This window comes from Eretmochelys imbricata, chromosome 4, assembly GCF_965152235.1.
Source record: "Eretmochelys imbricata isolate rEreImb1 chromosome 4, rEreImb1.hap1, whole genome shotgun sequence".
Classification (NCBI taxonomy): domain Eukaryota; kingdom Metazoa; phylum Chordata; order Testudines; family Cheloniidae; genus Eretmochelys; species Eretmochelys imbricata.
In genome coordinates this window covers 27,620,698-27,639,907 of record NC_135575.1, presented here as the reverse complement: position 1 = coordinate 27,639,907, position 19,210 = coordinate 27,620,698, and the positions used below count along the sequence as shown (strand labels likewise).

At 41.0% G+C, this 19,210-nt stretch overlaps 1 protein-coding gene across 1 annotated transcript in view; it reads right to left on the bottom strand.

The window, feature by feature from the left end:
• PDLIM5 (PDZ and LIM domain 5) overlaps positions 1-19,210 on the bottom strand; it is a 187,639-nt gene that overhangs the window by 28,802 nt on the left and 139,627 nt on the right. The window contains exon 8 of the mRNA XM_077815040.1: positions 9,730-9,914. Coding sequence (XP_077671166.1) covers positions 9,730-9,914 — 185 coding nt within the window. The remainder of the gene's footprint in view (positions 1-9,729; positions 9,915-19,210) is intronic.

The window sequence follows — 19,210 nt, the reverse complement described above, 5'->3', positions numbered from 1 at the left end:
AATGACAAGTTCATCAGCTAGACTTGATATTAAATCATGTTTAACAACATAGTAGTAGTTACATTTTCCACTCCTGGTGTGCGTGTACCCCATACACATGAGACATGGAGGTTACTTACTGTAACTGGAAGTTCTTCAAGGTGTTTGGTTCCTATTTATATTCTACATGTGGGTATGCAGGAGCACTATGCACCTCAGTCGAGATTTTTAACAAGCAGTGTCCATTGGCCCACACATGCACAGTTGATCTCTGCTCCCAAGTGAGGGGCTAAGAGGCAGCCTGGGTCGATGCCTCCTCAGCTCCTCTTCTTCCCGCGAGCCCAATCAGATCTGAAGCAGAGGGGACAAAGGACAAGTAGTGGAAAACAGAGCGGAACCGCACATCTCAAAGAACTTCTAGTTCCAATAAGTAACCTCTGCTTCTTCTTCGATTGCTGGTCCCTATCTGTATTTCACATGGTGATTGGCAAGCAGTGCTCAGACTCAAGGTGGATGCAAGGAAGCTGACAGCAAAGATGCATGTAGTATCGTAGATCTCACTGCTGCATCTGCAGCAAAGGCCTGGACTAGTGCATATCGTGTAGCAAACATGCATATGGAGCTCAGGAGGCTGCTCTGCATATGTGCTGCATAGGGACCTCTTGCAGGGATGCTACCATGGTGGCCTGTGCTCTTGTGGAGTGGGCCACTATACCGTTGGGAGGCATGATGTGAGCTAGCCTGTAGCGCTAGATAATATAGCTAGAAAACCACTCGGAAATCTTTTGAGAGAATATAGCTTGACCATGAGATCTCTCTGCTATAGCGACGAAGATTCTTGGAGACTTTTTGATGGGTTTGGGACTTTGCAGGTAAAAAGCCAATGCATGCCGGTCATTGAGGGAGTGAAGTCTCGTCTCTTCAGGAGAAGTCTGTGGTTTTGGAAAAATGACAGATACGTGAATGCATCAGTTAAGGTGAAATTTGGAGATGAACCTGGAGAGAAATTAAGGGTGAAGGCGAAGGGCTACCATGTTCTTCTGACATAGCATAAAGGGAGAGTCTGCCAAGAGGGCTCCCACTTCGCTCAACCTCCTGGCTAAAGTGGTGGCTGCTAGAAACGCCACCTTCAAGGATAGATGGGACATAGAACATGGTGCTCGGGGTTCAAATGGAGGTCTAGTAAGTTTCGATAGCATGAGGTTAAAATCCCACAGTAGTGCTGGTTTAATGACTTGCAGAAAAGGCCTGGATGAGGCACTTTGTGAATTGTGTCGTAGCTGGGTAGTAAAGACAAAGCACCTGTCTACTGGAGGGAAGAAAGCACTAATGGCTGGCTGTGAGGTTGATTTGTAATGAGCTGATCGAGAGACCAGATTTCCTGGGAGACAAGAGATAATCTAAAACAATCGGGATGCTTGAAGAGACTGGGTAAGACTGACTGCGCTCTACCCAGGCAAAGAAATGCCTCTCTTAAGTCAGATAGCAGGTCCTAGTCAAATCTTTTCTATTCTGGGCAAGTGTAGCCTGGATGGGAGTTGAACAAGAGTGATCTGCTTTCGACGCTCATCCAAACACCAGGCAATAAGGTGAAGCGAGCCCAGGCTGGGGTGTTTGACCCTGTCCTGCATCAGGAGTTCTAGGAAGGGATGGATCTTTATTTGGAGGGTGGTCTGACATTGACAGAAGCTTTGGGAACCAAAGCGGTCTGGGGCAGTACGATGCTATGCGAGGGGGGGCTGGCCTTGCCATGACTGTTCTTTCTCAGGACCTGTGGAAGCAGGGAATAGGAGGAAAGGCATATTTGAAACCGTGCGTTCATGATAATAGAGTGTCGCCTTGGGAGTTGCAGCCTGTGGCTTCCCTGGAACAATATGGGGGAGGTTTTTGTTCATTTGTGATGCAAAGACGTCCCACAGAGGTGTGCCCCACCTCGTGAAAATGTCTGTCAGAATGGAGTTGTGGATTTCTGACGTGTGGTCTGCCGAGAAGTGACTGCTGAGGTCATCGGCTAAGAAGCTGTGAATACCCAGGAGATATGCCACCTGGAAAGTGACCTTGTACCTGATGCACCAGTTCCAAAGTCTGACTGCCTCCAGACAAAGCAGTAGAGACCTTACTTCTCCCTGTTCATGTAGACCAGGGTGGTCTGACATTAGCTGGATGTGGAGGGAGTGAATGAGTGCGAGGAAGACCTTGCATGCAAGGCAGATTGCCCGCAGCTCTAGGATGTGGGTGTGTAGTCTGGCCTCCCATGGAGTCCACACTGCCCTGCACAGTGTGACTGTTCAGATGGGTGCCCCACCCGAGAATGGAAGCATCTGTTACAATGGTGAGACAGAGTGGGAGTAGAGAAGGGGACTCCCACTCATACCTTGTCTGGATTTGACCATCAAATGAAGGAGGTGATGATCCTGCTAGTAACAGTCACCTTGAGGTTGATGTGGTCCCTGTTGGTAGAGTAGACCGAATTGAGTCATGCTGGCAGGCAACGTAGATGAAGCCTGTCAAATAGTGTCACATGAGTACATGCTGCCATATAACCTAGCAGTGATAGGCACTCTCACAATGTAGTTTCAATCTGCTGGAAATCAAAGAAATCACGCTGCACATCCTTTGATACCTTTCTGCGGGGAGGATGGCTCTTGCGGAAACAGAGACCAATGTCGCCCGATAAAGTTTATTACCCTTCTGTGGGATAAAAAAAAAGACTTTTCTCCATTAATGCAAGCTTCCAGGGCTGTAAGACTCTGAATGAGAAACTGAGTAGCTGACCTGACCTCCTGTTGGGAGCGTCCTACAAGGAGCGTTGTTCAATACAGAAAGACGGTGTGGCCCTGATGTCTCAATCTGGGCTGCTGCCACCACAGAGAAAACGTTCGGAAACACTCTGGGGGCTGTCGCTAGTCCAGAGGGGAGGACTTGGAGATGCTCCCGGTCCACCATAAAACTGTAGGAACCTCCTGTGGGAAGGGTGAATGTCTATATGAAAATATGCATCTTTAACATTGCGAGTCCTGAACCACATCCCTACTTGAAGAGAGGAGATGATGGATGCCCTCGTAACCATCCTGAATCTTGACTTCCGAATGAAGATATTGAGTTGCCAAAGATCCAGAATGGATCTCCACCCTCAGTCTTTTTTGGAGACAAGGAAGTATAGAGAATAGAGCCTTCTTTCTTGATACTGAGGTGGGACATGTTCTGTTGTCCCTCAGAATAATGGAGGATTCCAATTCCTGCTGAAGAATCACCTTGTGAGAACAGTCCCTGAAGGGGGACAGGGAAAGGGTTTTGTGAGGAAGGAAGGAGACGGTGCTCTTCGAAGTATCCCTGGAGGATAATCTCCCATACCCATTTGTCTGTTGTGATTAACTCCCAGCTGTGGGAGAAAAAAGTAAGATGGCCCGCAAAGATGACAGAAGGGTCAAGTTGCATCAGAAATCTTCAGTGGGTCTTGACTAAGATGTCAAAAGTGGCTCCTAGCAGTGGGCTGGGAATGAGTTGTGGTGACAGAATCAGCTGAAAAGCAGGGCTCAGTCTTCTGTTGCTTGTGGGGAGGCTTGTCAGGATGCTGGTGGTAGAGAGCACGAGGAGTAGGCGACAGTGGTCTTGGTATATAGGTCTGCCTTTAGTGCCTCCTCCTTGGGGCTGATGTGTAGATCCCCAGAGAGTGGAGGGTAGACCTTGAGTCCTTTAAAGGATGGAGAGCATATTTTTTTTTAATTTAAAATGTTTGACTCAAAGGGAAGGTCTTTGATCATATTCTGCACTTCCTTGGGGAAGCCCCAGGATTGCAAGCATAAATCCCTCCTCCTAACAATACCAGTGGCCAAGCTTCCGGATGCTGCATCTGCTGCATAACTGCAGCCGGAAGAGCCGTTTTTGCCATTAATTTGCCCTCCTTTAGAAGGGAGAGGAATTGGGCTCTGTCATCAGGGGAAGTTTGTCCTGAAAGGGAGCAAGCCTAGAACAGTTCAAGTTGTACTTGGCTAGTAAAGCCTGGTAATTGGCGATGGGGAATTGCAAGACTGCAGAGAAGACCTTACTCCAGTCTCTTGGAGCTCTTGTCTGGTCAGGTGGTTCTAATGCATTGTGACCTATTTCATGCTGTAGAAGCCTGTAGTACCAGGGAGGTAGGAGCAGGTGGGAGAACAGAAATTCGGCTCCCTTTGCTGGAATGAAATAGCTCCTCTTGGCCATTTTAGGCTTAGAGATGCAGGCAGCTGTGCTGTGCCAATATGGCCTCATTAACTGGAAGAGCAACTTACTTGGGCTCCGTGGCTGCGGAATGTCTATCACACAAAGTTTTGGGTCTTGGACTTTCTCCAGGGATATTTGGAGATCATTAGCCACTCTTCGTATCCTGGTATTGCCTAAAGTCCGCTGATGGGGATGGGAAAAAAGGAGATGAAATATGAGGTAAGAAGGAACTGAGGGGGGGGCATTGACCTGTACTGCATTTTATACCCTTGTTCGGGAGCATGAGGAGACCTACTGCACAAGTGCAGGCCAGACACTGTCCAAATCTCTGGCCTTGGGCACATGCTTACCCATGTGCAGAATACATATAGGGACCAGCAATCGAAGAAGAATGGATTCTCACCCTGCATGTCCATGTGCCCCACAGGACATAAAGGACAGAGCCAGCCCTTACTTCCTTTGCCAATACAGAATCCTAGATGAACAGAACTTCATAGAAAAGGTGTAGGGAGTTCCACTGTGGAAAAACTACAGTTCCTGTCGGGTAAATAACTGTTCTTTCTTCAAGTGATCGTTTACACAGCTTCCATTTTTGGTGACGAACAAACAGTTGTCCATTTGCGTGGAGGTGAGCACTAGGACAGAAACTGCAGTACAGCCCTACCAAACGAGCATCTGATCTGGAATCTTTCACCAATGAGTGGACACTTGTGTATGTGTGGACCAACCTCCATGTAGCTGCCCCATAGATTTCAGAAATTGGGACATTCTTCCAACAGGAAGGAGAGACTGCCTGAGCTCCAGAGGTGGCTAGGTGGTTCTAACCTGGCTAACTCATAACATGTCTACATACAGGTTGGAGGCGCACTTATGTAACTTCTGAGAACATAGCCTGACCCTTAAACCTCTCTGCAAAGGCCACTAACGTCAAGGTGTGTTTCTGAATGGATTTGTCCTATTAATGTAAAAAGAAACTGCCCTTATTGTAGTATGTTTGTGTGATTTAGCTTCCTCTGAGGTTGAATGAGGCTTGAGGAAAAATACCAGGAGATAATAAGCTGGTTTATGTGGAATTCTGAAACAAATAGGACGAGGCCTTTGAGTGAGCCTGTCCTTATGGAACACTGTATAAGGGGTATCCATCATGAAGAGCTGAATCGCCCTATCCTTCGAATCAATGTCAATTGCCAGTAAAAAGACAGTCTTCACAGATAAACAGTAAAATGAACACGTTGTTAAGAGTTCAAAAGAGTCCATTCAGCCAGGTGACCCTATATTGAAATCCCAAGAAGGAGGGGGCTTCTGAGATTGGGGAAAACAAATGAAATGAGACCTTTGAGGAATCTAGCAACTGTAGGGTGGGGAAAATATGGTCTTACCATGAACTACAGGATGATGTATAGATATTGTAGCTAAGTGTTCTCCCTGTGGAGCTGATAGACAGTCCCCAAAAAGTTTCGTTGTTAGTAGGTAGTCCAGAATAGCAGAAACAAAGGGAGACATGACACTGCGCTGCTGACATAGAAAATCTTTTCTATTTTTCTAAATAGATCAGCCTGTGTATTTCTTGCACTACCTCCTGCTGGTGCTGACTGAAGATGACCCTCTTGAGTTAGACCTATGATGGGTTTTTTGGGGTGATGGGGAGGGAGGGAATCAGTCTGGAGGGATACTCTGTTTGCTGCTTACTGTAGGCACACTAGAAGACATTACCTTGACTAGTGATTGATTTGTGTAGTCTGAAGTTATAGAAATAAAACCCACCATAATGCTCACGCTATGTATATAGGACATGCACCCAATCACACATGTCTGCAGCTTCTTTGGACACCACACTGAATTCTAACGCTGTGTTCAGCTTTGTTACGAATACAGCGTGATATGATGTATAACATACAATTTTAAAACTGCCCCAAATGCCACTAATACTATCACTTTGAAATGGGTACAATAGTATCACTACTGCTAAAAAATGCTTGAAATAATCTTCAAATGTTACAAACCTGCTATGAATAGCAAATGAATATGGACAGACATCTACCTTTTAATTATTTCCGAAGACAGACTTCCACTTTTATGAAGGGCGTATTTGCTGCTTAGAAGTATGAAATATATTTTAACACTGCTGTATGCATGCATTTCATGTTAGTAAAAACAAGAACCAGCTTTCTTCTTGGAAAGACATTGAATTACTTTCATTATGTGACAAATAGGCACCTTAGAAAATTCCACTTAGCATAGATCTGCACCTTTAGGCTCCTAATTTCCTTTATAAATCTGGCCTGAATTGTTTTTAGACTGTGAAGTGCCAGGAATTTCACTACAAGGACACAGAAAGCTTTAGGTACACAGAATGCAACCAGGAAATAGGATCAGTGACTGAATATAAAATATGCCTTGAAATGGTTGAATTTCTTTGTTGTTTTCTTAAATGCATGATTACTTTTATCCAAAACGCTGAACTCCTGAGGAGTTGTGCTTGTCAGAGAAAAGTTGCTGGTCTTAACTTCAGTGAGTAAGTTTAGGCTCAGGGAGACCTTGAAGGTTTCCATTTTGTAAAATATATGCCTGAGAAAAAGAAGAAGATCCAATCTCTGCTGCAATGCTGTTGTAACCATGCCTAGATCTCTTTCATCTGCTGGTTTTGCATTACTACCTTCTTCAAAGACTTCTGGGTAACACATGCTATCTAAAACCACAGGTGAGCTTACGTCAGGTTTAAAAGGGGAGATCTCAAACGAAACCTGAAATATAATCTCTGGTCAAGCTTGAGATACCTTGGCGGCCGTTAACATTTCAATCAAATCGTGAAATGCAGCCTCTTCATTATTTCTCAACACAGCGACAAGTATCCCTACCTATACTGCCCCGCCAGACTGAAACTCACATGGTTTAAAAAAATAGATAAAATAAAAAACATTTAGAAATAGCAGAAATTCTACTTTTTCCTCCTCAGTGTTTTAACAACCAAATTGCATTTAGATACAGGCACTGTAAAGGACAGCAGGATAAGTAACATAACATGAGATAAGGAAAGCCAGAAAGCCTCACCTCTTATGCTACCTTTTCCCCAGCCTTTGTTATATTTTTATTGGAAAAGATAGTGACCTGAGATATAGCTCCCAAGGAAGCTGGCTACATTTAAGGCAATCTAAGCCTGTTTCTCCTAAAACAATCTACCCCAAAACGCTACAGCAGGATAATAGGCTAAAGGCATAGAACTTCTCTACAGTTAGCAGATCACTTTGAACTAGGTTGAAGGAAGCTTTCTGTTTTGTTTTGTTACTTTATTGTCCAGAGGGCTAGGTGTTGATTATTCAACCTAACGCTTTACTGCGCCAGCCTCTCTCTTGTGCCTGCTAGCCCACAGAATGAAGTTGCTTTCATTCGAACAGAATATCTGATTTTAACAGCCTAGCTGGGATTCACACTAATAGAGCCTTTTGATCTGGCAGAATCAGTTTGTATGGCTCTTCGAACTGTCAGATGTTAATAGGAACATTGTCAAGGCTTAATGATGTAAAACTGGAGCACTTACATATTCAGCCCTCCCTCCACTATATAGATGTCTCGAAGACTTGAAATTCTTAGAAAATGCTTGAATACGAAAAAGAATACCATGAGAATACCATCAGGAGCCCTGAACGCACAAGATAATGTGCAATGGATTTAAAAAAAGAAAACAGGCTGTGTTTCTGCTTTGCGTCACCAACATAAAACACTAATTTTTCAAAGGATACAGTATATTCAGATATTTACAAAGATTAGTAAGAAAGCTGACGTAATTCATCCTTATACATCTTTCTTTCTCCATGCTTACATGGCACTTATCCCGCCCCCATCAAAAAAAAAAAAAATTCATCCCAAGCATGACATTTACATTAATGCTGCAGTAGTGGGATTTTGCAACGAAATCCCCATCAACATATTGAAATTGACTGTTGTACTGCTGAAACGCCAAGGATTGAAATGGATCTCTGCAAGTAAAATAAATCAATCATCTTGTGGAAAGAAGCACTAGAACACTGGGAAAGAATTCACAATTTAGACAAATATTCAATGTGACATGTCACTATTTAATACACAGGGTACCACAGTCACACCAATGCTTGCTACAACGGCACGATGATCCGAAGGCATAACTTTTAAGAGGATATTTTTAAGACCGATAATTTAAAGAAAAGCTTTCAGTAAAAATATAGACGGACTTAAATTTAAATAAACCCTAACTGTGTCAGTCATATTCTGCTGTCTTAAGAAAATCCTTACTCTGTGACAGTGCTACAAATGAGTATAGAAGTGACAGTGTACTGCCATCATGAGGATCTTTGGTAGTACTGCCTGTTCAAACCATAATATATTGTCATCTTTAATAAAGAGACAATAATAATACCCTATGTTCCAAAGACTCCATTATAAAACATCCAGCATCAACACCATGTGTTCTCGCCCCATTTTTACATTGGGCTCATTGAGATTTATCTTCTAGCCTGTATGGATTTCTGTCAAAAAGGGAAACTCACTTAACATTAGGACTAAAAAAAAAAGATACTTAATGAGTCATGTTCCATCAGAAGCGCAAGAGAGAAAACCCATCTCATTCTTACAAGGAAACTGATTGTTATAATTTGATCATCAATACAAACTTCCCTGGTTATTTACAAACGAATGGTCAAGTACAGCCTGGGGCCAAAGATAATCTCAGTTTCAGAAGCAATGTAATTAAAAAGGGTTACACCATCTCAGTATACTACACGTCATTACCACAAAATGAAGATGAATTTTCATGTGGCATATTCCTTAGAACAAATACTTATGGAAAATAAACATCTTTTCTCCTGGATCACACCACTGTCTTGCTCTTTTGGTTTTTAAAAAGTGACCATGAGTGTATTCTCCATAAGAAAACTATCTCGGCATTGGTGCACATGGATAACATTTACTAAAACATGTTCAAAGTTAAAAAAATCTTTCACTTTGTTCTTACTGGAACCAACCTTTAAAATCTGCGCTATAAAAACTAAAAAAATTGCACATTCCCTTTTTGGTACCAAAGGTAACAAACCAGGAATACCAAACACTTAACCAGCTCTGCATAATGCTGATGAATGATTTTCAAAATATATAAAATCCAGCTGGGAGAAGGGCATAGTTACAACATGCTATATGTATTTTTCTTCTTCAGAGACAAAATATACCTCACACACATCTGGGAAATGTCCACTTATAAAATTTTAAGTATCATTTATCTGACTTAAACAAACTAAGGATTTGAGATTTCAAATTTACTCACAATAAGAAAATCAATTACATACATGGGACGTTCACAAAAAAGATACAGGGTCAGGCCCAAAAGTACATTTAAAATGAAATTGACCTAAAAAGTAACAACAATGAATATTATTAAATGACAAAATTGGATGAGCAATCCAATTAAATAATCTGAATTTAAATATTGCTTTAATTATTATAGTCAAATAAACTTGACTATTTTAATAAGGTGCCTAAAGTTCTCTAAGTGAGTAAGAAAGGCTTCTTGAAAGTTACCTGCTTGGTTCGAAGGTTGCCAACCTGAGTATTTGACAGCACTCTGAGGTCCGGTTGGTTTAAAGGCTGTAGCAGATGTGATATTGGCTGCAGCTGGTTTGGTGTCAGTTTTGTCTGGACTTACAGGCATGCTCCTCACTGAGGCAGCGGCATAAGCAACAGGCTGTGAAGCCTCCAGGGAATCACTGTTCAGAGACAAAAAGAGTATTTCTTACCCAAAACAGGAACACACTGAAGTGATGGTATATGTAAGACCAAGATGTAAAGGGTTTTCCATTCATACTAAACCACGAGTTGCATGAGCAGTTTTATCATAATCATACTTGAAATTACTTTCTCTTATGCAAAAAGTCACAGATTGGTCCCAAATCCTACAAAACCTTGCCCTCAAGGCGCCTTTTAAAATCAAAATTTATTTAAAAACTAAGCCCACCTATCTTTTCTCTTCTCCGCTATACATAATCTCTCTTACTGAGGGTTGGTTTTTTTGAATACTGCATATTTAGAAACTAAATGTTCCTGCTAAGACCAATTACCGGTATATATTTTTTAAAAGCTATTTTCTTAAAATTTCCACAAATAGTCAACATAAAAGTCCCTTTTACAGCATCTTTTCTAAACACCTAAATTTGTCACTGAACAGGAGTAGAGGTAGAATTCTCTACTGCAAACTCAGCATGACTCAAAGACTATTCCATTACTGACTTTTAAAATAGATTAACATTTTCTTCCTGGATAGTGGGTAAGTGTCCATATGTTCATGTTTTATTTGTAGCTCTCCATAAAAATGTCAGCACAAAAATGACTGACACACATAAGTGATGGGCAACTACATTCCCATATCTGATTATTTTAGTATTTGAAAAGAGCTTTAGTCGTTTCATACCTGCATGTTTGAAAGCACAAACATCTCAAATAAAGATTTGTGCAAGGTTACTTGTTTTAAAAACCCTAGTATTTATCGCTGAAAAATGAAAAATATTTTAGTAAGAAACCTTTAAAATAATACTATACTTGCTAATGAAAGTAATTTGTAAACAAATAGAACCACAAACAGCAGGAAACACTAACTATTTCTGTAACACAAAGACATGGCACAACAGAGCCAAAGCCACATCCATATTTTGTCCCTCCTTGAAATCTGAAATCCTAACACCTTTGAAATCCTATAAACTTTACAACTCTACAGCACATGTGGATTGACGGGACGTACTGAACCACAGCTATGCTTGGTATTAGCATATGATACCAAGTTTGTCTCGTAAAAATCCCTGAGACTTTTTAGTGAAAACTAGTTAATACATGTGCACAATAATGACTTGTCTATAAAAAAAAAAGAACTTTAATACTCTCCAGCGCTATCCCTCATTATGAACTAGTGACCTTGCCTTCTGTTTGCCAGTCACAGTGAAGTGTCAATATTTCACGTGCCTAATCCACAAACAAGGAAATTCAGACTTAAGTTAAAACCAAATCCTCAGTTCACCTCATTGTATTTACAGCAGTTATTGCAATTACACAAACCTTTAATTATCGGAATAGCTGTGATCAGCTGCCATGGTGACTGATTTACTATTTATTGTATGTATGTGCAGTGACACACTGAGCATAAAAAGGAAACCCCCATGTTCTGTAGCGTTAATATGTTTGTCAAAAAATTGTTGGAGGCACAAATCCATAGATTACTGATTCTTTAGAAGCTTAAAATATACACCCTTTCAACAGCAGGCTTTAAGGAGGTGTTAAGGATCTGTAGTATCAAAGTGTGTATATTTGAAGACAATCAAAAAGGACATGATTAAATAGTAGCCCATCTACCGATGAGGATTAGACACGTAGGCCTTGTCTTAACTATGAAAAAAGGTCTATTTTTAACTTGAGCAAAATTCTAGTGACGAAAGCCAATTTGTAGTTTTCACATAAGTGAGTCGGTTGAGTTAAACCCTGGGTTCCCCCAGGGCCTTAAAACTTGACCTGCTAACTTGCAAGAAAATGACAAATTGCCTCATCCTCACAAGGCTTTTACCTCAAGTTATCCAAGTCAAACTCAGAACACATTTTTTCATCACAAAGATGAGGTCGAAGGAGAAGGCCTGTTCTGGCCCCTTTACGGTGGGTAAAAGGGCCAGAGTGGCATAAAGGGACACAAAAAGCCCTGATTCCAGCTGGGGGAGTGCTTGTCCCAGGAAAATTCTATGGAAAACAGTTATAAACATGTCTTCCAATGACCCTGTCTCAAGTCCTGGCATAGGGGGAGTGCCAAGGGCATGGATCAAGAAGTGAGGGGCCACATCACAGTCTGGACCGCAGTATGCAGTACTGTGGAGATTTTGAGCAGTGCTGCTATCCACAGTGTAGCCTGGGTAGGCTGCTGTATTTTAAATAGCTGCTCAGTGCTCTCCTAATTATGCCGAAGAGTGTCTCTAGGCCCTGAAACAGCTCAGCATTGAGGGAGTAACAAAGGAGGCTTAAACCCACTCTAGCATGCCCTTCCCCCCGCCCCACCTTAAAGTACAGCAGAAAGTCTCAGCCCAAGAGCACACCACAAAGACTTGGATTCTACAACTGACTTCTGATCAGCGTCCAATTCATTCAAGGTTCCCATCCTGATAGTTAAAACTTTTCATCATCTTGGAGCAGACAAACAATTCTCCATCCACTACCATCCCCAGACCACTGGGTGCTCATGTCTACAGTGAGCTAGGATAACTCATGGACTGGAGAAACACGCACTTTCACTGCTGAGTCCCATGCTGTGGAAATTCCCATCAGAGAAGATAAGCATATCCTGTAGTCTTATCGTTTTCAAAGGCCAGTGGGCGGGGGGGGGCACCCTTTCATAATAGCCTGTCTTCACTTTCTGTGGCAGACAGCGACAGGAAGAAAAGTAGGGAATTCAGCCATACCCCAGGACAGCATGAGCATAGTCTGTGCCTGCTTTTGTTTTTATACTGACTCTTAACGACTGTATTACGTGCATCTCACTAGTATGATGAAGCACATTTTATATTTCACTTAGATTAAATAACAGAAAAAAGTTAGCAGTCCGTGATCATTTGACCTTAATGCCACCATTTGGCTTTCTTTAGGAAGATCCTGTAAGAACTTGGGTTGTTACAGTTTGAAGTGACCTTTAAACAGCAGATTATTTTTCCAGGCGGTGTCATTTTTCTATTTTCAGTGTATGTTTATGATAAATTTGAAGTCCAAACAGTGACGGCATGCTTGTTTATTTGGACAGTATTTGGTTTGCAATTCATTAACACAGTACACGCCGAAGGGCTGGTCTACACCGAAAACTTGTACCAGCACAGCTATGTCTCTCAGCATTGTGAAAAACCCACACCCTTGAGATGTGTAGCTATACCAACCTAACCCCCAGTGTAGACAGTGCTACGTCAACAGAAGAATTCTTACTTCGACCTAGGTATCGCCTCTCAGGGAGGTGAACTGACTACCATGATCGGAAAACCCTTCCTGTTGCTGTTGTGTTTTAAGTGTAGACATCGCCTACGTTTTGGGGGTTTTGTGAACGTAGCCTCCCTTTTAGCATGTGCAATTACCTATTGGTGTAAATGTTATCTGAATGCCTAAGCACCTGATTGCACCAAGAAATCAGGCAGAATCTCCAAATGACATAAGGTATGCTGCAAAAAAAAAACTGGTTCCACAAGAAAAATGAGGTTAAGGCCCTGTTTAAAAAAAAAAATCAAGCACTAATATAGTAATAACTTAGGCGGTGATCCAAAGCTCACTGAAATCAATGGGAGTCCTTTCATTGGGTTTTGGCTCAGGCTCCTCAGATATAAGTAAACTTACTCCCATAAAGGCCTCAAAAAAATGAAAGTTATTCAGCAAAGCTGACAGCAATTTGTTTTTCTGCTCCCTTGGCTCTTCCAAGTTTTCCCCACCCTAGTAGCTTTACATCACATTCATCTTGTCTTAAAAACTCAGTCAATATGGAAACCAGTCTTACAAGTGCTAATTTTCCCCACAAATCCCTTTCTGATTTGAGTCCATGATTCAGTCAGAGATTGTTTAATGGGGTTGTGTATTTAGGGAAGACTGAGGACCTCCTGAATGAGAGTGCTCAAAACACGTCTCCTAGACTGTCAAGTTGATCTGATATACCCACCATCACAGCCACTCAGGCAAGAGCCCAATTATAACTTGAGGATTTTCTCAAGAGACTTACTTTCTTCCTCCATTAGCAAAAATAGAAGCAGTTTCCTTTCCCTCCACTCCAAAAACCAATCACCACCTGACAAACCACCTTTAAAGTAAAATATGTTCCCTCATACAAGAGCACACGTAAGAAAATCCTACTGAATCAACAGCTTCCTTTGCACAAAGACAGCTTTGTTTTTTAAAAATTAGCAAGGTGGAGCCAGATTCTGAGAGGCTATCAATAAGCTCCATTGACTTGCATTCATTCTACCCAACTTACATCATTGGAGAGAATGGCTCAAAAATGGAAAAAGCAGCTTCCCAAAGTGGAAGCACCAGATGCTGAAAACACAGCAGCTTGCTGCATTATAATATCCTATTTAAAAAACAAACAAACAAAACCATTTGTATGGGATGACAGAGGTAAACCCAGTGGACAATTGCGGTCTTTAAGACCTCTTTCAGCTGCTGCTCTATTTTGTGGGGGCAACAATTGATTTATTTTTGTTTATATAAGGATACACAAGTCATCTTTAACCATACTAAACTTGAAATATGTATAGAAGTGCAATTTGGAATGCCTAAAGCACTCAGGACAGAAATAGTGAAGTTAAATATCTGCAATTGCAAGTCATCTTAAGATATAGATGATGACAGCGGGTCATAGCTAGCTGTTGTTATCTGAATCAATCTCATGATATTTTATGTTTTTATTAAAGCTTCAGCTCCTGGAGTCATGGGATAAAGTGAGACTCCCAGATTTCATTTAAAACCAAAAGGCAAATAAAAAGAGACCAATACTTTTTTTTTTTTAAAAGAAAAATGTCGTTTTTAAGTTAGTTCTCTGATTTTTGAATGCTCAGAGTCCACAATACTGTGCTCTAGATGTAACCAAGGGAGAAACTTAACAGAGAAAAGTTCCAAGCCATGGTTTCAGCAGCCCTTGAGATGGAACTCAGACACCTCTTCCGGCTCCTTCTGTCTGTTCGAGTGACCAGAGACTGAAGTGTTCTCCGACTGGTTTTTGAACCTTATAATTCTTGATGTCTGATTTGTGTCCATTTATTCTTTTACGTAGAGACTGTTACTTTGGTCACTTGATTATAGACCTAAAAGTGGCAATTCTTCAACAAAAAAACTTCAAAAACAGACTCCAACGAGAGACTGCTGAATTGGAATTAATTTGCAAACTGGATACAATTAACTTAGGCTTGAATAGAGACTGGGAGTGGATTACACAAAGTAAAACTATTTCCCCATGTTTATTCCCCCCCCCCGCACTGTTCCTCAGACGTTCCTGTTAACTGCTGGAAATGGCCCACCTTGATTATCACTACAAAAGGTTTTCTTCCCGCCCCCACCCCTGCTGGTAATAGCTCATCTTAACTGATCACTCTCCTTATAGTGTGTATGCTAACACCCATTTTTTCATGTTCTGTGTGTATATAAATCTCCTCACTGTATTTTCCACTACATGCATCCGATGAAGTGAGCTCACGAAAGCTTATGCTCAAATAAATTTGTTAGTCTCTAAGATGCCACAAGTACTCCTTTTCTTTTTGCGGATACAGACTAACACGGCTGCTACTCTGAAACCAGGAAAAAAAGGGTGGTTATTATCAAGTTAAGTTCAAGATCTCAGTCCAACGGCCTGGGCACTTAAAACTCAGCGATCAAGACAGAGGTTGACATTCCACTACTTTGGCACAATGGAACTTTCTTCCATAAGGATAAAGCTCTTCTGTGCTGAGACTGTGGAATTAACTCCCACTGGGACTAAGAGTCATCACAAATCTTTTGCCTGAAGTGCAAGGTACACTTCTTTGACTTGTCTTCTCTAGGCAAATCAGAACAGGATGTACACTGAAAACAAACTAAATGAGCAACGAAACCCCGACCAGAACAAAACACTACCCTGCACACACAGTTCTCACCTGGGGAAGAGGATGAGAAAGAGAACAAACCGCACGCCAGATGTTAGTCATGTTGCTTAAAACACTGCTAAAAGGCACTCAATCTATGGTAGTTGAAAGTGATCTAAAAACCAGAATGAAACAGAACAAAATAATGATTGGTGAGGTGTGAGACAAGCACCAGTTTCTCCCAAATTGCTTTTGGATCTTTACTGTAAATCATGATTAGAAGAATGAAGACAAAACTGAACAAGTGTCAGAAGCTGCTGTCTAATTTCGGGACTTAACGCTGAGAAATATGAATAAAACTAAAGCATATAGTGGACTGACTCACAGGCTTAACTGAAAAATAAAGAGAAATAAACTCACAATGCTTATGGAATCCAACTGCCAGGACTGCACCCTTCAGTGGAAGTTACTTGCACATTAGAGATACATATTTTGAAGATGATTCTTAAGTCTGATTTCTTGTTGTAAAAAGCACGAGCTGTGCCCCTATATGAGGTAGGAATGTGTCATGTGTTTGTATAACATTTAATGCTAATAAAATGGGTAAATGTAAGGTAGAACTTCACATACTTCCCTGCACGAACTACGAAGGCTTGACTGAACTTCCAGAAATTATGTGTTACAAGCCCACAGGGAGAAGTGACCAAAAATGTACACAGTACAATGTTCCTTTCACTGGATGTCATTTAGTGGGGATTAACTGTTTTAATAATCTACTGCTGTTTCCCCTCAACTCTGATTACAGAAATAAGAAGCCAGTTGATTTACCTGTAAACACACTAACTCAAAGCACCCGTGACTTAGGCTTTCCCAATTACGTGTGTAACGAGGAATGCCTCAGTCTGGTACACCCCAGTTTTCCACAGGGGGCAGCCAATAAAATCATTCAGACTTCCAAAGAACTGAAACAAAATTGCATTTAGATAGACATGTTATTGCTCCCTGATGTTTCCAGCAGCGAGAGATATTTTCAGAGCCACGAAGAAGTGGAAGTTTCTAATGCGGCAGAAGCTCTTTTGGAATGCATGGAGCTGTGATGTAATAGTCACAAATTCTGAAAACGTCCTAAATAAAAATGTCTTCTTTGTTACCAGCTGACAAGGGTGCACATGGCTTTTTGTTTTTAATTATTAACAAAACCTACTTTCTTGCTACTTCTTAGGAAAGATGACAGTTTCTTGATGAATGGGAGCTTTGAAGGAGTAGATGCTCTTCTAAAATACAAAGGTATCTGAAATTTTCATATCCCCATTTCCAGTACCATTTGTTATCTCTTCCACTTGGCATGCATCCCGTCCTTTCCTTTATTGTGTACAGTACAATTTTTTTTAAAAAAATTACTACTTTGTGGGCAGTTAAACCAGCTTGCTAAGTGTCATTTTCCACAAGCAAAATGCACTTCTAAGTGACTGCTTAGGTGGCCTTCTGGAAATCTCAGGTTTCTGCATTAAAAAGCATTACATTTTGACCAAGTAAGTTAGGAATCAAAGCATCCTTTTTGAGAACATCAGTGTAGAAATGTACAGCTACTTAATCTCAGTTCAAGAAATTGTTCTGAGCGAAGGTTTGTAATTTCTTTGACAATAATAGGAATGACAGGGAATTGCATCACTTAGGGAGAATGGGGGTAGACGATAGAAAATTGATTTTAGTTTTCATTGAGAATTAATTCCACGCTTATAGCAACCAACAGAGAAGTAACATTATACAATATGCCTTGCACTGATATCTGGGACAGATACATTTGCTTGACCACATTGTTCCAGACTTGGAGATTGGATGTGAATAGCCATCACCACCATCTTCATTGAAAAGAACACCACACTAAACTTCACCTTCAGAGTAGCATATTTTACTCGCATCATTCTGTATGAAGTGTGTTTAAACTCCATCTCCTCGCCTAGAAGCAGTGTCTTTCCAGAAATGGCTCCCAGCAGTCTTGAGCAAATTTGTATAAAGAAGGGGTTACGGAAAGTTTAAGCATCAGTCTGCAAATGTCTTCTCCATGTGCTCCGGCAACCTGTGTAGTTAATTTCCCTGAAGAATACCAAATCCCTTATGGGGGGAGGGAGTTATAAAAACATGAAAAAAAATGAGGCACCTCATCCTTCCTGGAGCCTCACAAATCTAAATGGAATAGGATAGCCTTGATTCAGTTTCATTACTTCTAAACCTGAATGGTTTAATAAAAACATAAATCTTCAATTGTATTAAATCTTACCACATAATAGTTAAATATGAATCTCAAGCAGAACAAGACTGTGCTGCATACAAAAAGATGTTTGAATAAACTGCTCATACAATTTTACTGAAGATTTGTACTTATAGGAATGCTCATCTTACACTAAAGAAGGAGAGAAAGAAAAAGGACCTTTAATCTGACGTTTTCATCGTAAATTTGCCATGTCAATGTGGGGAAGCATTATTTTACCTTTTTATAAACTGAACCACAGATCATTGTAGTGACTCACCCAAAGCCACACAGCAAGAAATTGGGATAGTTGAGACTATCCCCAAGAATCCTGACTCTCCATCACTTGTTGCAACTGTGCACCTACTAGATCAATAGATCATGTGCAGTATCACGGGAAACACGTATTAACTGAAAATATATGCAACAGTAAAGAAGACACTTTTACTTCAATTGATTCAGCACTCTCGATTAAATGCAAGTATCCCAACTCGTCCTTAGCTGTCCAAATGTCATCCTACTGTTTTCTCTGACAGAACACCTATTACAAATTGTGTCAAAGCTAGCAGATGGCCTACAAGACAGAAGATGGGAAACCTGCATTTGCTGTTCATTGCACGTCTCCAGAAAAAACACATGTAGTTAATTGTATCGATAGGCTGCATCATTGAGTTCAAACTGTTTTTCTTTGGCGAGTGAAGGGGAAGTGGAGGATTAAGTCCATGTTCCAGAATACCTGGAAATGTCCATTACACCCTAACCTAGAGAGAAATCAAATATATAAGGGAATGAGTTAATTTAGTACATTTTTAACTGCTGGACAGAATTCACTCCCACCACTTCCATATGTCCTAACTTCATTTTCTATCCCCTTCTTGCTTTATCAACATGGCTGTTTTAGCTCAGGATGGATCTCTAATTTGGATAGCTAGTCACCTCCTTGAATTTTTTAACCAAAGTAAGCTTTGTTGTCCTCTTCCACCAGGCCCAACCTCTTTCCCCCCCCAGGAAATCTGATAATTTTCTATATAAGGACACCATTGCAACTTTAAAGTAAAAAATATGCAACAAGTTTAATCAGCTAAAATTCTGGTTTAAATTTTTGGGGACCATCCTGACTAGCTATGTGATCTGAAATGACTTGCCATGCTGTGGCTTCTCAAGAAACCAAGCATGAGGTGATGACGAAAATCTATACATT